The 23778-nt window shown below is 38.4% G+C and overlaps 1 protein-coding gene across 1 annotated transcript in view; it reads right to left on the reverse strand.

Moving 5' to 3' along the window:
- Positions 1-23778, reverse strand: part of Mei4 (meiotic double-stranded break formation protein 4) — a 193792-nt gene that overhangs the window by 40042 nt on the left and 129972 nt on the right. The window contains exon 4 of the mRNA XM_004660399.2: positions 10319-10450. Within this exon, the coding sequence (XP_004660456.1) occupies positions 10319-10450 (132 nt within the window). The remainder of the gene's footprint in view (positions 1-10318; positions 10451-23778) is intronic.

A 23778-nucleotide genomic window follows, 5' to 3' on the forward strand; every position in this document is an offset into this window, starting at 1 on the left:
GTGTACTGTTTAGTCTCCATGAATTTCTGTATTCTCTGTTGCTTTTCTTGTTATTGATTTGCAGTTTAATCCCATTGTGGTCAGATAGAGTAAAAGGGATTATTTAAATTTTCCTATATTTTAAGAGATTTGCTTTGTGTCCCAATATATGGTCTATTTTAGAGAATGCTCCATGTGCTGCTGAGAAAAATGTATATTCTGTAGCATTTGGATGGAATGTTCTGTAGATATCTGTTAGGTCCATTTCTTCCATGACATCATTTAATTCAGATGTCTCTCTGTTCATTTTTTGTCAGGATTACATGTCAATTGATGAGAGTTGGGTATTGAAGTCTCTCACTACAATTGTATTTGATGTTATCTGTGACCTTAAGTCTAATAGTGTTTGTTTGATGAAACTGGGAGCCCCTATGTTAGGTGCATATATGTTTAGGATTATAATGTCCTCCTGTTGGAGTGTTCCTTTAATCAGTATAAAATGACCTTCTTTATCTTTCCTTACTAATGTTCATTGGAACTCTATTCTGTTAGATATTAGGATAGCAATCCTGCTTGTTTCCTAGGCCAATTTGCTTGAAATACCATTTTCTATCCTTTCACCCTAAGGCAATGTCTATCTTTTATTGAGAGTTGAGTTTCCTGGAGGCAACAAATGGCAGGATTCTGCCATTTAATCCAGTCTGCAAGCCTGTGTCTTTTGGATGGTATGTTGAGGACATTGACATTAAGAGTTATTATTGAAATGTATGCATTTATTCTTGCCATTTTTCTTATTTTTAGTGTTTTCTGTTTTCCCTTTACTCATTTGTTTCAACTGTTATTTGAGTATGGTTTATATTTTCAGATTTCCTCTTGTGTGTGTTTTGCTTTCTCTTTGTCATTAAGAAGTCCTTCAAGTATTTTCTGTAGAGCTGGTTTAGTTGTCATAAATTGTTTTAGCCTACTTTTGTTGTGGAATGTACTTATTTTTCCATCAATTTTGATAGATAGCTTTGAAGAAAAAAGTAATCTTGGTTGACAGTTGTTATCTTTCACAGTGGAATATGTCATTCCAAGCCCATGTAGCTTTTAAAGCTTATGTTGAGTAATCTGCAGTTATTATGATGGGCTTGCCTTTGTAGGTGACTTGCTTCTTCTCTCTAACTGCTTTCATTATATTTTCTTTGGTTTGTGTGTTTTATAGTTTAATTATAACATGGTAAGGAGAGCTTCTTTCCAGATTTTGTCTGTTTGGTGTTCTAAAAGCTTCTTGTATCTTCATTGGCATTTCTTTCCCAATTTGAGGAAAAATTTCTTCTATGTTTTTGTTGAAAACACCTACTAAGCCTCTGGATTGAAATTCTTCTCCTTCTGTTATACCCTGAATTCTTATGTTTGATCTTTTCATAGTGTCCCGGATATCTTGAAATTCCCATTCATACCTTGCTATTAGCTTGTCTTTCTCTCTGTTGGACTGTATTAGATCTGACATCTGGTCTTCTAGTTTAGATATTATGTTCTCTCCTCCAGCCATTCTACTGTGAGACTTTCCAAAGAGTTTTTCATTTCATTGAGTATGTTCTTCAGAGCCAGGATAAGCCTGCTTTTTCTTCAGTATTTCTGTTTCCTTACTCATGTCTTGTAATGACCTCTTTATTTTATTAAGCTGGTTTCCTGTGTTCTCTTTCAGAAGTTTGTTTTCTTCTCTAATTCCGTTTTTTTTTTTTCCTTCTTTTATTCCCTTCATTTCTTCTCAGATTTCTTTGAGCATAAATATCACCATTTTCTTGAAATCTTAGTCAGGCATTTCATCTAAAAAGGTTTCTTTGGTGATCATCTGATGGATTTATAGTTTTTGGTGGGACTGTATTGCCTTGATTCTTTGAGTTTCTTGTATTATATTGTGGTGACTTTTGAATCCTGAATTAATTTGATGCTTGGGTTTTCTACTTATTTGCAGTGTTCTTAGAGGTAGCAATCCACCTCTATATACCCTCAGAATAAGAGTTCAAGGTTCTAGGTGTAGCTCTTGTCCAGCAATCAAGCCACAGAAGTAATCCTAAGTGTTGAGTTTGCTTGCTAAGCAAGTATTCTAGTGGACTAGGTGGAATGATTTACTGGCAAATTCTAAACTTCAACAGAGTGAATAACGTATACAATGAATAAAAACCAGCACAAAGTATGCAATTGTGGGGACTAAAACAAAAATATAGTCATATAAAGCCCAAATCCTAAGGGTGTGTGTTGTTCTACACCCTTAATCTTGTCAGCTGGGAGGCAGAACTTTCTGTTCTGAATTGGATTCCAGGTCAACCTTGATCTGGATCAGACCCTGTCCCCAATAATTACAGAAGCAAAAAGCAAAGGCCATATATATATATGAAAGCACTAAAGGCAATAAAATTCAACCCCCAAATGCAGGTTATTTGAAACATGGTAAATCCAACCCAGAATATATACCCCATAACCTGCCCTGACAAAGAAAGACAGATTAGCTCTTGCAGGACTGTATACCTGATTTTTTTGTTTGTTTGTTTTGTTTTGTTTTTGGTCAGTCAGCCTTGTTACCTTTTGAGGTGGCTTCCCACTTCACCAATGCTGAGTGCCCACCTGGATCCCTCCATGTTATGCTGTGCAATGTACCTCTGATCTGATTTGCTGGCTGTGCTGCCACTGGGGCTTAATGCTAGAGGTTCCTATTTCTGATGGTGGAGGATGGGAGAGTTCAGATTTCTGGTGTTGCTTGCACTTTCAGTAGCTCTTTAGTTGATCTCAGCTGTCTTTCCTTCATATGTCTTAACTTTGCAAGAAGGCTGATGAAGTAGAAAATCTGTTGCTTGGTTTCTGCTGTGGCTGTTGCTGCCTGGTGGGACTGCCCAGGGTAGGCACATGGATCACAGCCGTGATTGCCTGAGTGGGACTCTGGCTGTTTTTCTCTTTTCTGGTGGGTCTTGGTCTCTCAGGCTTCTCCACTGTGTCTAAGAATAATCTGTACTCCTTCACTTTTCCGAAGAAGAGTGTATTTTGCTGGGGGTTTGCTTAAATTCCTCCCTAGACTGGTTTGGTGTGGCTCCTAAGCCACCGTCTTATCCAGAAGTCTCTTTCACTCTTACTCTTGATGAAGAGAATGTGTTTGGCTGGCTGCTCAGGCCCATGCTGATGAGACTCATATTACTGGTAACACTTCCTCAGTAGGGATGCTCGTGTCCTCAGGGAGAACCGAGACTGGGAAAACCATGCTCCTACTAACTCCCCTGGATGGGTGGCCCAAGATAGGATAGTTCTTTGCCTTCTTGCTGGCCTCCAAAAGCATCCCATGAATTGTCAATTCAACTCTGGAAGCTTACCCAGAGGCCTGATGAAAATCCAGCTGACTTCAGGGTATGCTTAACTGAGGCACTAACCCAATACACTCACCTTAACCCCACTTCCCAAGAAGGCATGATATTTCTCAACACCCATTTCCTGTTCCAATCTTCACAACAGGAAAAACCTTAAACACCCATATCTAGACTGTTATAGACATCAAATAGGCCATGGCAAGTTCCAGGAGGATCTGTAAGACCTAACCTTCTCCATCATCTCCTGGATGTCCATTCTTCTCTCTCCCTCCACACCAATTCAGTTTTCCAAATCACACTTCCTACTTTCTGTGCACTTCACGCAAGCAGCCTCTCATTACTACATTCCCCTGTTCAATGTCACTTCCGCTTTAGATACTCCCTGTTTCTGACATTCTCTCTCTATACTCTCAATTCTACTTTCTCTGCCAAACCAACTCGATTGATGGCATAAGGACATATCTCAATGCTGGTCAGGAGCTTTCAGGAATAACTCTATTGTTAAATACCACATCTTACCAAAGAGAATTTATTTCTGGTGTGACTCCATGCCGAACATTGCATCTCTCTGAGAACACACACCGAATTCTACACCCTGGTCACTATGGTACCTAACCTCACCATGTATATAGATGAAGACCTGTCAGGCCTTCCCAAATAGTGTCATCATTACAGAAGAGCTATCCATCTGCCTGCTATGATAGAAATAAGCCTGGAAGCTCCTATAGCTTCCACAGAACTGGCTGCAGAAGGCCATAGCCTAATCTCTAAGGAAAGAAATTCTACAAAACTGAACCACCAAGGCCTTATGACTGCTACAGGAACAACATTCCTCTCTGGCCTCAGTTGTGCCACAGAACTGGTGAGCCCTAGACCTTTTGATAGCAAACAAAGGACAAATCTGCCTTTTTCTGAATGAGGAATGCTGTTACTATGTTAACAAAGCAGGCAAGGCAGAGGTTGAAATTAAAACACTAAAAAACTTGGCCAACCAGCTTTAGGCAGGAACACCAACTCTCTCCGGATAATGGAACAACTTATGGATGGTCTGGTCCTTGATATTGCCACTGCTAGCTGGGCTTTTCTTGCTACTTGTCCAGGAACCCTGTCTTCTGAGATGCATCCAAAATTAGATGAACCAATTGACCCATCAAAAATTCAAACGTTTACTGACCTATCCTTCCTGTATTTCCTACCAGCCTCTAGCCACCATAGCACTGCCTCCTTTTCGCCTTCCCTGATGAGAGACACAAAGACCATGTTATCCATCCTCTCCTATAAGAAATCATTGCCCCAAAGGTCAGCATGAAGACATTGCAGAAGAGAGAATACCTTCCTTTTTAGGTCATGACAAGCTCACAAGATGGAGTCACCATGGTCAGCATAAATGGTGACAGAGGCATGGGGAAGTGGGCTGTCCACATTCATCAAGAAACCACCTGCTCATTATAGCCTCCTTGCCTAACAATGTCCTAGGTTATGGTTTCCTGCCCCCTATCTTGTGTCACCTGGTCACTGTTCTGGCATCACAGCCCACCTATTTTACCACAATCATGTGTCAATGGTTAATGTAATAATGTCATCTAAAGTAACTTCTATATTCAACTTAACAAACAAGTTTTTTTTTTCCCCTTCTTCACCTTTGCCCTACTGAAAAAGCCCACTACCTGTAAACTCAGGTTGGCTGCGCTCCTCTCTTGTGAGTCAGCACTGACATCTTGTGCATTTCTGAAATAAAAGCTTTCATCTTTGCCTCAGAGTTTGCATGGTCTTGGTCACTCCCATACTTTACAGAGTGTGTCCACAAATGTCCTATTTCCTATAGGTTTTTCAATTTCTTAGCACATAACCTATTTATCATAGTTTGTATGATCTTTTTTATTTTTGCATCATCAACTGTAATGTCTTCTTGTTCCGCTCTGATTTTAGCTATTTAGGTCTTTTTCCTTTGTCTTAGTAAATCCAGTTATAGGTCTGCCAATTCTTTTCATCTTTGCTTCGATTTAATTTCTGATTTGGTATTTTTTATTATTACTGCTACTCCTATCTTTTAGATTTTCTTGTTCTTCTGAGTACTTGGCTCAAGCTTCTATATGCTTCAACTGAAATCTTTCTGACTTTGTCTGTTTGAAGGTGTCACTATCATCACCTCATGTATGCCACAGATTTTCATGTGAATGTTTTCATTTTCAATTATTTCAAGATATTTTGATTTTTTCTTTTAGTTTCTTTGATTACCCTTCAGTCTACTAGGAGCATGTTGTTTAACTTTCATTGAATTATATGTTTTTCATTTTTTGTAGGGCAAAATTCTTCTGCATTGAAAGTAGGAAACAACTATTTCCAGCTTTATCAAAAGCAGCTGGGACAACTCACAAAAAAAGGGGGTCATCAGACCCCATGCCTGAAATCAAAGTGTCTGTTTTGGGGGCTCCACATTTCTGTAAATAGCCCCTCTCTACGCTTTATAAGTAACCCCAATAAACTCATTGGTTCACCAAATGGTATTGGTACTTTGGTCTACCTTCTGTGCCTTATCTGGGGTGAAGATGTGCCTTTGCATCTCCCCAGGGGAAAAGTTTCCCACAGTACCACTTTTTCATTGGAATCAGCCAAGGTATCCATCAATGTATAAACAGATAGGGAAATGTAGGATATTTAAATTGTTAAATAGTATCCTGCCACAAAAAGGTTGAGAGATTGCCATTTATAACAATATGGTGAGAACTAGTGGTCATTATGTGAACTGAAACAAGCCAGACACAACAAAAACAAATACTACATGTTCTCCTGAGGAAGGTAAAAGTCAATCTCAAAGAAGAAAGAGGACTTGTGATCACCTGAGACTGGCCAGGGCAGGAAGGTGGGAGCACCAAACACAGCTAGACAGGAGGACTCACTTCTGGTTGGGAGGAGCACAACAGAGTAACTAGTGTTCACCACAGTCTATCATATATTTTGAAGTATCCAGAAGAGTGTGGACATTTACAATATATAAAGATGCTTAACATTTGAGGTGATACAGGAACTACCTACCCAGATTCTTCACTATATTTAGCATTGTATATGTGCACTGAATTATCATATATTATCAGTATCACTTTTTCATAGCTTTGACAAAATGCCTGACCAGATGCAACTTAGGGAAGAAAGGGTTTATTTTGGCATGTAGCTCTGGAGAGTACAGTCCATCATAGTGTGGAAGACAAAGCATAGCAGGAGAACAGACTCACATTAGCAGGGATGAAGGAGAAAGTGTGTGTTTGTGAGAGAGAGAGAGAGAGAGAGAGAGAGAGAGAGAGAGAGAGAGAGAGAGAGAGAGAGAGAAGGAGGAGGGAGGGGAGGGAGGGGAGGGGAGGGGAGGGGAGGGGAGGGAAAGGGAGAAGAGAAAAAGGGTAAAGGGATGGAAAAGCTATCTTTCTCAAGAGGATTCAGTACTGGATAGAGTCCATCTTATGAAATCTGCAAGCTTTACAGAAAAATTATCTTAATCCAGTTTGATCACTGAAGAACAGGCTGGCTTCTCAAGTTGAGAGTGAATTTTCAGAATTGACCTTTGTCATACAGGAGTCCTGCTGCAGATTACAGACTCACACCCAGACTCAACTTCACTATCAGACATGGCAGAAGTGCACAGAGGGATAGTGTGTATAATTGTACAGTATTATTTCAGTAACTTCTTTTCAAGAGCAACCCCTCCATTCAGCTGTACAGTATTTCTTTCATTATGGTTCATCTTGCCACTTTACCTTTCCTAAATTTTACCTCCCACGCAATGTATTGAGTTTCAGAGAAATGGCCTCATGTATTCAATTCCTTCACTGCATACCTTTGCAACCTGTCATAGCAGGCCTCATTTGTAAGCAAGTGAATGACTGAATATTAGATATGACGGACACTTTGGGCTGTGTCAATAATGATGTTATTAATTTTCTAGAGCTTTAAAATGAGCTAAAATGGCATACAATTATATTTTCATACTTCCTTGCTGGAAGGGTCTAAATATTGCTTTTTCATTAAACACACACTGTTTTAGGCTGGCAAGATGGCTGGGTTGAGGGATTTGCCTGAAAAACCCAAGGGCCCAGGTTTGGTTCCCCAGTAGCCAAATAAAGCCAGATGTACAAAGTGGTGGATGCATGTGGAGTTTGTCTGCAGTGGCTAGAGACCTGGGTGCGTGCGTGTGCGTGCGCATACTGTTTGGTTGGAAGTCAGTGCCATCATTAGCAAGGTACAGCCCAAGGCTCACACTGGCTGCTGTACATTGCACTGCAAATTCACTTCAAGACTGGGGCAGCAAGCTGGGTGTGGTGGCACATACCTTTAATCCCAGCACTTGGGAGGCAGAGGTAGGAGGATCGCCATGAGTTCTAGGCCACCCTGAGACTACATAGTTAATTCCAGGTCAGCCTGGACCAGAGTGAGACCGTACCTTGAAAAACCAAAAAAAAAAAAAAAAAAAAGACTCGGGCAGCAGTTTGTAGACCTGGCAGTTTCCTGCTGAAGATGACAAATGTAAGAGGGCCTGGACATTCTGCTTCTGCTATGAAGCACTGTGGTCATTTGAGGCAGTACAGTCTCAAGTCTCCTTCAGACCTCTCCACATTCTCTAGCTCTTTGCTATCTACTGTAAGAAAGGTTCTACTTCCCTAGTCTTTAATTAATACTAATGTACTGGAGAGTCATTGAAAAGAATGATTAAAATATTTTAATATACATATCTGCTAATAACTAGTTAGTTATTACTTACTGGCTTATAAATATTTTTCATTATTATTTAAAAGTGATTTATCAGAAACCTAGGTTGGAATGACAGCTTGGCCCTATGCTCCTTCTGCAGTCGATGTCAAGTTGTTTAACTATTTTAAGGCTCAGTTTCCTTATTTGTAAGCAGGGTAAAGAATGTAACTATTTTATGATGATATTGTGAAAATTATATTAAAATATATAATTTATACATAAAATATTTAAAAACTTCTTGCAGCTTATGTTGGTTTAAATCAAATGTTTCTTATAAACTAACTCATGTTCTGATCACTAGGTCTCCAGCTGATGGCAATTAGGGAGGTGGAGCAACACTGGAGGGGGTCTGTCATTGGAGGCAGGCTTTGAAGGGTTCCATAATTCCCCATTGCTAGAGCTTAGTTTACTTACTTGCTCTCAGGCTGCTGTTTTCCACCTGCTGTGACTAAGCTGATGTCTAGCCTCTGCTAGTGCCAAACATTCCCCTGCTATCATAAAGCTGCCCTTGTAAGGTAACATCTGCTTTTAGTCAGATAGTTTTTTTCTAGCAAGGAGAAGGTAACTACAACATTGTTAGTCTCCACACAAGTCATCCCCACCCCATACTCACATTTTCATAGAATCACTGGGAACCCATTCCTTACATCGTAGCCCCAGTGCCTTTGTGTTCTCTCCTCCACTGATTCAGTTTGTATCTATTTCTTGAGTCGCTCTTTGCTACTTTGATCAGTTATTTGACCTAGGGACTCTTACAAATAGAATCATGTATTTATCCCAAAATTTTGCTCATTTTTCTATTAGTCAGTTGCTTTATTTATTTCTCCCTTAGATCTATAACAGTGACTTTATAAAAGTATTCTTCAGAGTCTCTTAAAGAACTGTTGACTTAATATATCAAGCCACTGAATAAAATTAGTTGTTGACTGTGCCATCAAATGTGGAAAATGGAGATTTACTTAGTTAAAAGCTATTTAAAATTAGATGCATATATTTTAATTATTAATTATATTTCTCTTTGCAAACTATTTCTACATATCATTGATATTTTAATTAATTAATTTGTAAGCAGAGATAGAGAAAATGAGAGAACAGACAGACAGACAATGGACACGTCAGGACCTCTAGCTGCTGCAAACAAACTTCAAATACATGTGCCACTTTATGAACATGGCTTCACCTGGGTACTAGGGAATTGAACCCTGGTATTTAGGCTTTGCAGGCAAGCACTTTAATTGCTGAGCTATCTCTCTATCCATTGGATGTTTTTATTATGCTTCTGAATTCTGCCACAAAAATGGTAAGAATATTTAATTAGCTGACAAACACCTGTAATTTGCAAGTATCACCACCAAACTATGAGAATAACCTATTATTTTCTTTCTATATATTTTTCACAGGTTATACATGAAACTTTGGAGTACTGGTGCTCTACTTAGGCTGTGTTGTTGACAGCTTTACATTGCTTGGATGAACATCCAACAAAGTGCATTTTAGGGGAAGAAGAAATTTATTTCAGCTTACTATTCTGCCAACATTGGCAGAAAAAGCTGCTTTCATGTATCCAAATAGAGAGGAACCATCACCAGCTAGCAAAAACCAAAGCAAGCAAGTACAAAATTGACAGAAAACAGCAGGGACCCCAACAGAGCTCAGATCGCTCTCTTACATCCTTGGGCTAGAAATCAGATCTTCCCCCAAACACACCTTAGGAGTGGACCCCAGGATCTGCCCACAGTGACACCACTCCATCCAGGTCACTGGAGAAAAGTTTCAATAAAACACCTGGTCTATGGAGAACATACATGCAAACCACCGCAGGTTGTATTTTGGAATCACCAAGCATGCTTAAGTAATAATGATGAGACCACCATTCAGTTTGATTGGCATATGGAGTGACACCAAGATATTTAAAATTCAGCCAGATATTCTCTTAGACATTTAGGAATAAGAACAATTCTACAACCTGTCCCATATTTTCCTGTCGCTTTTTTACCTGCCCAGAGATATTTGAGGACAAATAACACTGGATTATTGTCACCAAAATAATCTCTAGTCCATGTAAGGAGGACAAAATGGTCATGTGTTAAAACACACATGTAAAATATCTTCTGTAGGTAGTAGTATTATTCATATACATTATAAATGAGGTAGTAAGTCAAATACCATCTGGGTAATAAGAGAAGGAAGAAAAAAAAATGAAAAATTGATAGCGACATTTAGTATGAGGGAGACATACAGTTTCAAGTTCTATGTACCTGATTGACGGCAACCAGATCATCAACAAAGCTGTTTACTTCTGACAGAAGTAGAGAAATTGTAGATTTTCTCAATAAGCTGCAACTTCCTAGGGTTACCAGACTCTGAGAAACATAACTCTGAACCTGAAACTAAAGATAAAATTGAGTAAGTTTCTCCTATCCATCAAGTTAAGTCAAAGTGCATTTAATGGATATTTTCTAAGACTTCACTACAAAGGAAATGCTGCAAGGAGTATAAAATTGTCAAAATAATTCTAGATTAGTCTCATGAAAAACTGCGAAAGAGACAAATTGCAACGTGGGCAATATTATTTAGTACTATATAAATATCATATAGTAGTTAAATTTTGAAATGTATGGCAGGGTGATAAGATGGAATTTTTAGCTGAAATGCCAAAAGATAAACATTTAGATGACAGACTATATATAAAATGAATAAAAATATGACAAAATAAGGCTTTTAAGCCTGTATTTGATATAGGGCAGACTGAGACAGAAAAAGCAATAGATAAAAAGGTGGCAGGAGAACTCTGATGTCTTTGGGAACTGCTATCGGTTTTCCCTGACTCTGCTTCCACAATGGAAATGGGAAGGTGGTAAGGACAAATCATAGGAAAGAGGTTCCTAGTGAAGAGAAAACGTGGGACATTCACGCTAGAGGATCTCATACAACAAAACCACACATCACTAAATAAATTTAAAATGACAAAATTATGTCATAAATTACATATCACAGTGTTATTAATAAATCCATTTAATTATAAATTCAGCAAGACATAGAAAACACATGGCTAGAATTTCAAATAACTTATCCTTTTTTTATTTTTGTCTTTTAAAAATTTTTATTTTTTTTAAAATTTTTATTAGCATTTTCCATGATTGTAAACAAGATCCCACGTTAATTCCCTCCCTCCCCCCCACACTTTCTCCTTTGAAATTCCATTCTCCATCTCAAATAACTTATCCTTTAATAGAGCTGAGAAAAAGGGTGTTTAACATAAAGATATGATCAACTACTTTCATTGCTCTCTCTCTCTAAGATTAAAATCAGGCAGGAGACATTGACTTCAATGTTTAGTAATGCCAAGTGACATAGAAATATTACCTCTGTATCCTTTAGGATGAATGTGTACATACGGAAACTTCTTGAACTATATACTCTAATAACATATATTAATTTAAAAGATAGTTAATAACAATAAAAATGAACAGATTAAAGAGTTTAAGAAAAATAAGTACTATAAATCTAGACTTGCATAACTTGTACTTCATAGCATTCTAAACCAAATTAGAGATGAAAATGTACAATATAAACATAAACAATCATAGATACTTGTTTATTATTATTGCTTCTAAAAATAGTTGTCTAAAATTCATATCTTTCATAACTCAAGAATATTACTGATTAGATCACAATTTTGACAGTTTTCCTTTGTAACTAAAAGAAATTTTCTTTCTAAATTATTTTTTATTAGATATCAACATATTTTGTATATAAACAATACATGTTGGTACCATTTTTTCCCTCATCCCTGCCCCTTTTGTGAAGAGGCCCTCTTCATTGGGAATGCAAGCCAACTCCATGGGGACTGTGAGTTATGCATTGTGGGGGCAGCAGTCAGTTATGGGGGAAGAGGCAATGTCTCTGTGCGTAATGTCCCAGCTTGTGGTTCTAACAAGCTTTCTGCCCCTTCTTCTGCAAAATTCCTTGAGCCATGTGGGTACATTATAAGTCTACTTCAGTGATGGGCTCTTAGGAGCCTTTGGATCTCTGCTTTGGTGAATGTTGAGTGTCCTCAATGTCTATCTCCTTCACCCTTGTGCAGATATCAAGTTCACTAAGAAAGCAGCACTCTTGCTCATTTCCCTAATTCCTCTGTGGTTGTAACTAGGGCCAGGATGAAGGGCACTGGGTCATTTATTTCCACAGGTCCTGCTCCCATCTGAAAAGAGAAGCAGATTCTCCAATGGAGAGTGAAGTCAGCATCAGTTAAATGGGATAACCATTATTAATTTAGAGATAATTTAAAGGGTTTAGATCCTCTTATAGCCTAAGATTAGTAGGAACTTGACATTGGAAAGCAAAATTATAATCTGGATATGATTCTGACTTGTTTCCCAGTTGCAGATATGGTTTCCTTTCCACTGAGTGGACCTGTTAGCCAATCTAAGAGCAGCTGTTTACTCGCCATGGCTGTGTGTCACTACTGCATTTGTGTAAGCATCAAGTCAGGTTGTTTGCTCCAGAGTAGCTTAAACTTTGAGGTGCTCAGAGAGATGTTGGCCACTTTCCTCCATTAGCTCATGTAGTGCCTCCCAGAACTAACTGGGCTAATTGTCTGGGGACTGGCTGTCTTCTTGATTCCAACCAGGTCTCCCCATGGTCTGTGCCAACAGCATATCCTGTCTTAGGCAGTAGGGTCTTACCACTACCATCTGGTGAGTAATCAAGTGCTCAAAAAAAAAAGTCTGTCTTGTTTGTTTTGGGAGACCTTATAGGTCTCTTTAATCAGCAGCTCGTTCTGGTTGTTAACCACATTCTGGTACAGAGAATTACAGGTCAGTGCCAAGAGAAAATAAAAAATAAAAAGACTGTCAAAAAGACAGAAGCAGGAAAAATTTAAGGTTAGGGTTCATCTCACCTCTCCAGGGCCCTTCGACTCAGGTGCTCCTCCTAAGGTCCAGTTGTGGGTTAAAACTTTTAGTCTAACTTCCAGAATATAGGATTCTATGGTACCAGTTCAATTTGAGTTCAATTTTGTGTCTTCCCCATCCTCTCCATCCCTCAAGTCCTACCCTTCCTATTATTCAAGCTTCAAGATGCCATTTAGATATGTCAGCAACTCAGGCTGCTCCAGGTAAGGAAGTACAGATGAGTAAGATTATGCAATGATTTTCTTTCTGTGATTGGGTGAGTTTGCTTTCTATGATCTTTTCCAAGTTTGACTATTTTACTATAATTTTTTTGGGGGGGGGAGGGTTCAAAGTAGGGTCTAACTCTAGCTCAGACTGACCTGAAATTCACTATGTAGTCTCAGGGTGGCCTTGAACTCAAGGTGATCCTCCTACCTCTAGCCCCTGAGTGCTTGGATTAAAGACATACACCACCACACCTGGCCGTTTTACTACAAATTTCTGTTTGTCATTTTTCCTTACTGCTGAGTAGGATTCATCAGGTAGATATACCACATCTTGGTTATCCATTCATACAATGATAGGCCCCTGAGTTGATTCTAGTTCTTAGTGAGTATGAACTGAGAAGCTATAAACATGGTTGAGCAAATATCTCTGAATTTAGGTGTGGAGCTTTTAGGGTAAATACCCAGTAAGGGAATAATAGGATCTGTTGGTAACTCTATATTCATCCTTTTCAGGAAGCTCCATATTGATTTCCATAGTGGTTGTACCAACTTACATTCCCACTAACAGTGAATGAGTGTTCCTATTTCTCTACAACCTCACCAACATTTGTTTTCACTAGATTTTTTTAATGTTTGATATCCTTACTGGGACAAGGTGGAAGCACATAGTTGTTTTACTTTGCATTTCCCTAATGGTTAGGGATATTGAACATTTTCTTAAGTGTGTGTTAGCCATCTACAATTCTTCCTCTGAGAACTCCCTATTGAATTCTCTATCCCATTTTGGAGTGGGTTGTTTGATTTTTTTATTGTTCAGTTTTTTGAGTTCATTATAGTTTCTAGATATTATGTTACTGTCAGTGGTATAATTGGAGAAGGTTTTCTCCCATTCAGTGGGTAATCTGTTTGCTATCCTCTTGGTATGTTTCTCTGTGCAAAAGCTTTTTAGCTTCATATGATCCCATTGGTTGAGTGTTCAATCTCCTGGACTACTGGGTTTTGTTTAGGAAATTTTTTTCCCAATCATATATTGTGGAGTGTACCTCCTATATTTTCTTCCTATAGTTGAAGAGTTTCAGGTATTGAGGTATGTAATCCATTTGGACTTGATATTTGTATATGAAAAACATGATTGTATCTAATTTCATTTTTCTACATATGATCATCAAATTTGTCCAACACCATTTGTTGAAGATGTTGTCTTTTCTCTAGTCTATGTTATTAAGGCCTTTGACAAAGATCTCATAGCTGTAGTTACTTGACCAATGGTCTGAGTCTTCAATTCTGTTCCATTGGTCTATGTTTCTGTTTTTACTCCAGTACCATGCCTTTTTTGTCAACATGTACCTTTAATCCCAGATTGGGAGGCAGAGGGAGGTGGATCACCATGAGTTTGAGGCCACCCTGAGACTACATAGTGAATCCAGGTCAGCCTGGGCTAGAGTGAGACCATTTGTCAAAAAAAACAAAAAAAAAAACAAAAAAAAAAAAACGTAATATAGCTTTATATTAGGTATGTTGATACCTCCAGTGGTGTTTTTTTTTAAATTATTTTTGAGGGTTTGTTTGGATATCAGAGACCTGTTCCCACTCCATATGAATTCTAAGATCTTTTGTTCAATCTCTGTGAAGAATAATTCTGATGATTTCATTGGTAATGTGGTATATCTGTATATTGCTTTTGACTGAATTGCCATTTTCACAATATTAATTCTACCTATGCAGGGGCATGAAGGTCTTTCTAGATTCACAAGTCCTTCTCAATTTCTTTCTTGAATTTCTTTATGTATTCATTATATAGGTCTTTCACATCCTTGGTTAGTGTTATTCCAAGGTTTTTTGTTGCTATTAAAAATGTGACAGCCGGGCTGGAGAGATGGCTTAGCGGTTAAGTGCTTGCCTGTGAAGCCTAAGGACCCCGGTTCGAGGCTCGGTTTCCCAGGTCCCACATTAACCAGATGCACAAGGGGCACACGCGTCTGGAGTTCATTTGCAGAGGCTGGAAGCCCTGGCACGCCCATTCTCTCTCTCCCTCTATCTGTCTTTCTCTCTGTGTCTGTCGCTGTCAAATAAATAAGTTAAAAAAAAAATGTGACAGCCTTATTGATTTCTTTCTCTGTATATTTGTCTTTTGCATGTATAAAGGCTACTGATTTTTGTGAATTGATTTTGTATCCTACCACTATACTGAAGGAACACCACTTTTAGAAGTTTTGAGATGGAAACTTTCTGGTCACTTATATATAGGATCATGTCATCTGCAAATAGGGATAACTTGACTTCTTCCTTCCCAATTTGAATCCCTTTTATTTCTTTTTACTGTCTTATTTCTTGGGATAGTACTTCTAGTACTATGTTGAAGAGCAGTGGTGAGTGTGGCCACCCTGTATTTTTCCCAATCTCAGTGAGAACTCCTTGAACCTTTTCCCGTTATGTGTTATTTGGGCTTTAGGAGCATTATATATAGCCTTTATTGTGTTGAGATATAAATACTCCATGCCAATTCATTCCAGTGTTTTGATCATGAAGTGGTGTTGTATTTTATCAAAGGCTTCTCTTCATCAATTGAGATGATCATGTGGTTCTTATGATTGTTTATTTATGTGGTATAATAGTTGACCAATTTTCATGTTCAACCATCCCTGCATCCTTGGGACAAAGCCCGCTTGGTCAAGGTAGATAACGCCTTTGATGTGTTATTGGATTCAGTTTTCAAGGATTTTGTTCATGATATTTGTATCTAAGTTCACCAGAGACATAGGCCTGTAGTTTGCTTTTCTAGTTTACTTTTCTTGTTGCATCTCTGTTTGGTTTTGGAATGATCCTAGCTACATAAAAGGAGTTGGGGAAGATTCCTTGATCCCAGATTATAAAAAACAGTTTGGAATAAAATGGTTTCAGTTCTTCAATGAAGGCTTCCCAGAGTTTGGCTGATAAGCCATCTTGGACTTTTCTTTTTGGGGAGGTTTTTGATTACCTTTTAAATCTCCATGGAGGAGTTAGGTTTGTTTAGGAGATCAATCATGCTCTGAGTTTAGTTTTGGTAGGTGGTATGTATCTAGGAATTCATCCATTTCTTCCAGATTATCCAGTTTTGTGGAGTAGATGTTTTGGAAGTATGCCCTAATGATTCTTCCAATTTCTTTGATGTTTGTTGTGATTTCTCCCTTTTCTGATTTTGTTAATTTGAGAGTTCTCTCTCTTTCTCTCTCTCTCTGTGGTGGTTTGAATTGATGGACCCAAATATATTCAGTTATTGTTTATAGTTTGCATCTGTAGCCACCTGGCTGGAGACAATGTCCCTGGGTAGGTCTTAAGGTGTGGTGGTGGGTTTCAGATTTCAATCTAAAGATATGCAAAGTGTGCCTAGCTGGAGTTCCTGAAGTGTGCTGTGGCTTTTGGCTTTTAGGCTTGTGCTTCTCTCTCTCTCTCTGCTTGGGCCTATGAAGGCAGGCCAGCTTCTTCTGCCATTATGGAACTTCCCCTGGATCTGTCAGCTTCAATAAATATCCCTTCCTCCATAACTGTGCCTGGTCTGGAATTCAACTCAGCTAACCTGAATCTGTCTGCTACACACACTCTCTCTCAATCTCTCTCTCTCTCTCTCTCTTTTTTTTTTGTTTTTGCTTGATCAAATTGGCCAGGGGTTTGTCAATCTTGTTTACTTTTTCAAAGAACCAGCTCTTCATTTCATCAAATTTTTAAATTTCTTTCTTAATTTCCAATTCATTAATTTTTCCTCCAGCCTTGATTATGTCTTTCCAGCTTGAGCTCTTCAGATTTCATTCTTTTCTCCAGTGTAATTTGTGAACAGTAAGGTTATTTATTTCAGATCTCTATCTTTGTAATGAAGACATTTAGCACTATGGATTTTCCTATTAGGATGGCCTTCATTGTGTCCCATAAGTTTTGGTATGTTGTGTTTTCACTGTCATTCAAAATTGTAGGAACTTTACAATTTCTTTTTTTTATTTCTTCCATGACCCATGACTGAGCACAGGGAAGATGTTCTTATCTAACTAAAATAATACTGGGGTTATTTTAACTAATGATTAGATTGTCCTTTCTCTATATTTAGCCAATAAGTTAAACTGAAGAAAACATTAAAGGAATTTTAGAGGAGTACCAGTAAAATTTTGACAGTGGTTTGGAGATATTAATATCATCTGAATCAAACCCTAGGTTTATTTCTCAACAGCCTGAACTAGCCCCTTCTCTTATGTATAAGATTCAACATCTTCAAAATGAAATTTATGACAGTCTTATGTACTATATTAGTTGTGATTATTATGTTACATTGTAAAAGTGGTCACCATAGTGCCAGGTGCTCAACAAAACCTTCAATGTTATAGTATAGGATACTAATGTAAATGTACTGAATATGAGATGGTTTAATTTAATCCATTGGCTTTTGAAGAGTTAAATACTATGAATAAACATTGTGTTTATGGAGTAAATATAATCCTGTTAGAAAACAATGCTGAAAATATTAAAAACAAATTACCACACACAGAACTCAGACTTGAGGAGATGAGTCAGCAGGATAAGAAAACCCCTGCAAACAGGAGGGCCAGAGACAGCTTGTGTTTCATTCTCAAGTATCCAGGTAAACAGCTGGGTGTAGCCATAGCCATGCATATCAGTAACCTCAGTCCTGTGGATAGTAAAGACTAGAGAGTCACTGTGGTTTGATAAAACAGCAACATCTGGATATTGGAATGACTCTATTTCAAGGAAACACACAGATGAGAAGCAAACAATGCCTGGTATGCTTCTCTGGCCTCTGCACTCATACAGGGCATGTGCATCTGAACATATATATAACACACACACACACAAACACACACACACACATATCTGTACTACACACAAAACATAAAATTTATTTAAAAAAATAAAGAATACTTCTACAACATAGTGATGCATTCCAAATATCCTTAAAATTACTGACTTGCATATGAAGAAAATATATATCCCTTAATGTTGTTTAAAACTGTAGATATTATAATATTACATATTAAGTATATATTTTATGTGTTATTATGTGTGTGTTACTATATATGTGTGTGTTACTATAAAATGGAATCTATGCCTCCCTACATTAACACTTACTCTTGCCCTTCAGTAAATATAGTAGAACTTTTCAGAGAAGCTGACATAGAGGCTAGGATTATCCATAACAATTACCAATATTACATTAGCTGCCTCTAATAGAAGCTATTAAAGCACTTGCTAGACACCTGAATCTATCATTTTCTATCACATCTCCCTATGTTTCAGGAATATGGAGAGCTAGAAATATATTTTCCAGATTGCTGTACAATGAGCATTTTGTATATGAATTGAATGATCCCAAAGGTAAAGTGCTCCTGGATCCCCTGACTTAGAAGCACATTATGGAAGAAGAGAGTGGGTGCAGGATATGCATTTGCTGGTACAAATTATGGTAGAATTGATAAGTGACTCAACAATTTTTCAGAAGCTACCTCATTAGGTTGGTTCTTAATCATGGCAGAAAGTAGAGACAGCCTTGGTGACCCCATGATTAGGAATTTATTACTGGAAGCTCAGCCTTCCTAAAGGTGCATCGGTCTATACATTCATCTGGAGGATTCGAGTCCAGTTCCACATTAAAGTCTTGATATAAACAGTGTGGATACTCCCACCACACACACACACACACACACTCTCTCTCTCTCTCTCTCTCTCTCTCTCTCCCCCTCTCACAGACACAATAAATTGTTCATATGAACTGTACAGAAAATGGAAAGATCTTCGGAGAATGACAGCAAGTCATGATAAACATAATCAAGTGGCATTTCCAATTACATAGTGTCTCAGGTGTAGCTCCTTTCCTGAAACAATGGGCATTGACCCTGAAGCTCATTAGATAGGTTTTGTTCTCACATATTTTCTCTTCCCTAACAAACAAACACAACGAAACAGTGTGAATCCACCTGGCAAACAGTATATTTCTCCTCTCCTGGTCAAAGCTAAATCAACCTGGTGCCTGTGTACCAATATTCTGCTCACAAGGATAGGAATCTTCCAAGTTTTCCTCAGGATACCATGCTGGTATGCCCAGGTGCTGTGAGGGCACTGGTAAGATGTGTGCAAGACAGAAAGTAGGAAGTAAAGCACAGAATTCGAGTCAAACACATGTGGGAAGTTTCTGGGCCACATTTTTATTATATTACTCCCCACAAACTGTAAAAAAAGTGGCTTTAGCATGAACTTTCTATTAAGAAGATATAGTGCTTGAAAGGTCTTTATGAATGATTAAGGTAATATCTATCCATTTGGCTTACCATTTGAATACATATATTTATAATTAGAATTTCAGATAACCCAGCATATGGTGTGATGTCCAGTGGATGCAAACTGAAGAACAAGGAGCTCTGATATTTGGATGCAGTGGTGATAACAATCATGTCCTCGTGGCTGACTAGTATACTACAAGGGGCCTAAAGGCCACCTCCTACTATCACAAAGAAGGAACCTAGAATCTGCAACAACACACAACCTTTCTCAACAAGTAAATACTATCCTTTAGAGAACATAAAAGAAAATTCATCCTATTTGGCCCTATAAGTGATAAAATTCCTACTTGTGCATAGATATCAACTAACTCTGTACTCAGAGATGCTCATTTAAACTGTCACCTAAAATTAGGAATGTACAACAATATCCCATGATAAAATGATCATGAAGTAGCTATAGTTTGTACATGCTTAACATTAAGCAAAAATTAAAAGCAGACGTAATAGATGATTTAGCAGTTCGTACTGTTCAGTGGGAACTTATGTTCCAAACCAATGGTGAATGCATGATGCTCTTTCTTGTGCATAAGCATCAATCTAATAATAATAATAATAAAACTATATGAAGCTGGGCATGGTGGCACATGCCTTTAATCCCAGCACTCAGGAGGCAGAGGTAGGAAGATCACCATGAATTCAAGGCCACCCTGAGACTCCATAGTGAATTCCAGGTTAGCCTGGGCTAGAGAAAAATCCTACCTCTAAAAGCAAACAAACAAACAAAAAAATCCACTATATGAGAGAATGTGGATTTTAACTGTGGGGACTCCCCTAAACCTTAGCCTTATTATCATTGATTTTATATACTGCAGAGATAGCCAGTGCTCTGAGTAGCAGAATAAAGTTTTTATTGCATTCTCCTCATATTTGCAAATATGTTAAAATAATATTTAAAATTCTATAGATTATTGAAATATGAATCAAAATTATAAATGGTTAAATACTTGCTACCTTATAAATACTAATCTACATCTGAGTTAATGATAATTCATGTCTAGAAGAATCCAAAAGCTACAAGGCAGCTTGCAACATCAGCCACTATGAATTTCAATGCTGAACCATTACTTCTGTGCCTATGACATCTACTCATAGGATGCCATTGATGAAGGAAACAATACTAAGCCAGCAATGAACACCTATTGTAATGACCAGAAGTGTGATGATATTTTTTGGCCTGAAATAGATTATTCCATCAGCTATCCCAGTAGTACTGACAATGGCGTTCCTCACACTGTACACCATCACCAAGGTGTAAGAGCTTAGCCATACCATGGAAGCATTCATATAAAGTTCAATTCAACCACTGGCTAGATTTTGAAAATAATTTTTACTGACTACCACACTGAAGTAAGGAAATAATTGCTGTACTATACTATCAGCTTTTAGACTAGGCTGACACTGCAGGCAAACTGGAAAGCTGGGAAAGAGGAGATATGGAGACATAGACAGACACCAACCGTAACTGTCAGTGACTGAAGCACTACCCTGTTTACCACTTTTTAAAAAATATTTTATTTATTTGAGAGAGAGAGAGAGAGAGAGAAGGAGAGGAGAGAGAGAAAGGGAGAGAATGGGCATGCCAGGGCCTCCAGCCACTGTAAAGGAATTGCACCCCCTTGTGCATCTGGCTTACCTGGGTCTTGGAGAATCGACCCGGAATCCTTTTGCTTTGCAGGCAAATGCCTGAACCTCTAAGCCACCTCTCCAGCCCCCTGTTTACCATTTCTGAAAGCACTAAAATTATGTCTCAAGCCCTTTATTTTCTTATTATTCAGTAATAAATACATTAACTGTATAGACCAAGAACAATAAAAACAATAACAAAACCTTTGTTTGGAACAAGAAAAGAAATCCCCAGATATATTGCTGATGGGAAGCTGGAAAATAAGAAAATAGGAAAAACTCTTCCCCTCAGTGCTACAAATAGTCCTATAAACGGACATTTTTCCCATAAAATTGCCCTCCAAATTTGTATGTCTATGCCCACATGTCCCAGATTTGTGCTGTTTTCACCTTTACTTAGAGAAACTTCTTTTCTTGGTGGTGTGTACCAGTTTGATTTAAGTGTCCCCTATAAACTTAAATGATCTGAATGGCAAGTTACCAGCTGATGGAGATGGGAATTAACACCTCCAGGAGGTAGTGTATTATTGGGGGCAGGTTTATTGGTGTTAAAGCCAGTTCCCCATTGCTAGTGTTTGGAACACTCTCCTATTGCTATTGCCCACCTGATGTGGGCCAAGGGGTGATGTCCACCCTCTGCTCATGCCACTGTTTTTCCTGCCATCGTGGAGCAACCCCTCGAGTCTATAAGCCAAAATAAACCCTATTTTCCCCCAAAGTTGCTCTTGGTTGGGTGATTTCTGCCAGCTATGTGAACCTCACTGCAGTAGTAATGTTGGTACCAAGGAGTGATGTCATTTGCTGCTAGATAACTGGCTGTATGGCTTTGGCCTTTTGGAGCTGATTTTCAAGAGGAATGTGGAAGGATTTGAAACCTTAACCTCAGAGACGACTTGCAATGCTATAAGTACAGCTTGATGAACTAATCTGGTCAGAATTGAAAGACCTGAATGCAGTAAGAACTATGCACTGTGAGCTTTGGTTTATGAGGGTGAGAAACAACTTTGCCTGGACTGAGCTTGAATCAGTTTAGTTTGTGTGAGAGGTTTGCTGTTATGCCCATGTTCTGAGCACTTGTGCAGGGTTGCTTTGCATAGAAACAGACTGATGTGTGCAGAGGGATATGGCACAGAAGGAAATGTTTAGTTTGCAACAGCTGCCTGCTCAGCTGCAATTGCAACCTTTGAGATTGGGCCAGCTGACCTGTACTGGGACAAGAGGAAGAATGTAGACTCTTTTGAAGGGATCTGAGTGCTCAAGGAGTCTTCTGTTCTTCAATGTCTGCTTGATTCCCCCCCTGGATTAACAAACTGGCACCCTACTAGGTATTATGGAGTATAAGAACTGGAAATGGCCATGGGTAGTATGTAGCAGGTTTGCTGGATTGCCTTCCTGGAGACCCAATGGAGCCATGAGGATGAACCATGGATTGCAGTGGAGACCCAGTGGAGATGCTGGGACCATGAGATGGCTGCTAAGGAAAGCTGCCAGCCCAGATGAAGTTTTCCAGCCTAGCTGGAGGGGCAGGATTGGAACTCCCAGAGAATTTTTGCTGGTTAGAATTACCAGACTTGGAAATTTGTCACTGGCCAGAGCTGTTGGACTTGAAACTACAGAGTTTGATTTTTGCCCTGGTTGTTTTAAATCTTGTGGTGGCTGAATATTTCTTTGCTATGTCCACTGCCATCTTTTGCAGTGTGAATGTTTATTCCATGCCATTATGGTTTTTTGGGGGTGGATTTTTTGGCTCAGTTAAAAAATCTTAGACAATGGGAATGCATGAACACTGGAACTGATAAAAAAAAGTATGGGAACTTTTAAAGGTGGAAGAATGCATTACATTTTACATCATGTATGGTTATCAGTTTATGGGGGCCAGGGATGAATGTGGTGTTTTGATTCAAATGTCTCCCATCAACTTAGGTGTTCTGAAAGCTAGGTTTCCAGCTCATGGAGATTTGGGAATTAACACATCCAGGAGGCAATGTATTGTTGGGGTCAGTCTTATGGGTGTTAAAGCTAGCTCCCCCTTGCTAGTGTTTGGTACACTCTCCTATTGGTATTGTCCACCTGGTGTTGGCAAAGGGTAATGTTCACTTCTGCTCATGTCATCATTTTCCCTGCCATCATGGAGCATATTAAAAAGATGGAAAAATATTAATAAAATAAATTTAAAATTCATTTTAAATAAGCTAATCATCCAGCAGTATGAACATCAAATTTTAATATACGTTTATTTAATTGTAAGCAGAGAGATAGAATGGGCTCACCAGGGCCTCCAGCCACTGCAAACAGTCTCCATGTACACACATATTTTGTGCATACTGCTTTTAAGTAGGTACATGGGAATGAAATTTGGGTTGTTAGGCTTTATATAGTGCCTTAACTGCTGAGCCGTCTCTCCAACCCAAACTCTTTTTCTGTTGGGGGTGGGGAGTAAGGCCTTATTTTCCAGTCTAAGAACAAAATAAGACACAATGAATGTATGAAATATGAGTCAGTATAACACCTTTAAACTTCAACTGTGTCTTAAGACTCTTTTGTCAACTAATGCTCTGAATACACTTGGTTTCTTTCCTTAGGTTTATCTATTTTACAGATTTTTATTTTGGATCTTATATTTTGTTTTAGCTTGCATGAAAACAAAGGAATT

This window comes from Jaculus jaculus, chromosome 10, assembly GCF_020740685.1.
Source record: "Jaculus jaculus isolate mJacJac1 chromosome 10, mJacJac1.mat.Y.cur, whole genome shotgun sequence".
Taxonomy (NCBI): domain Eukaryota; kingdom Metazoa; phylum Chordata; class Mammalia; order Rodentia; family Dipodidae; genus Jaculus; species Jaculus jaculus.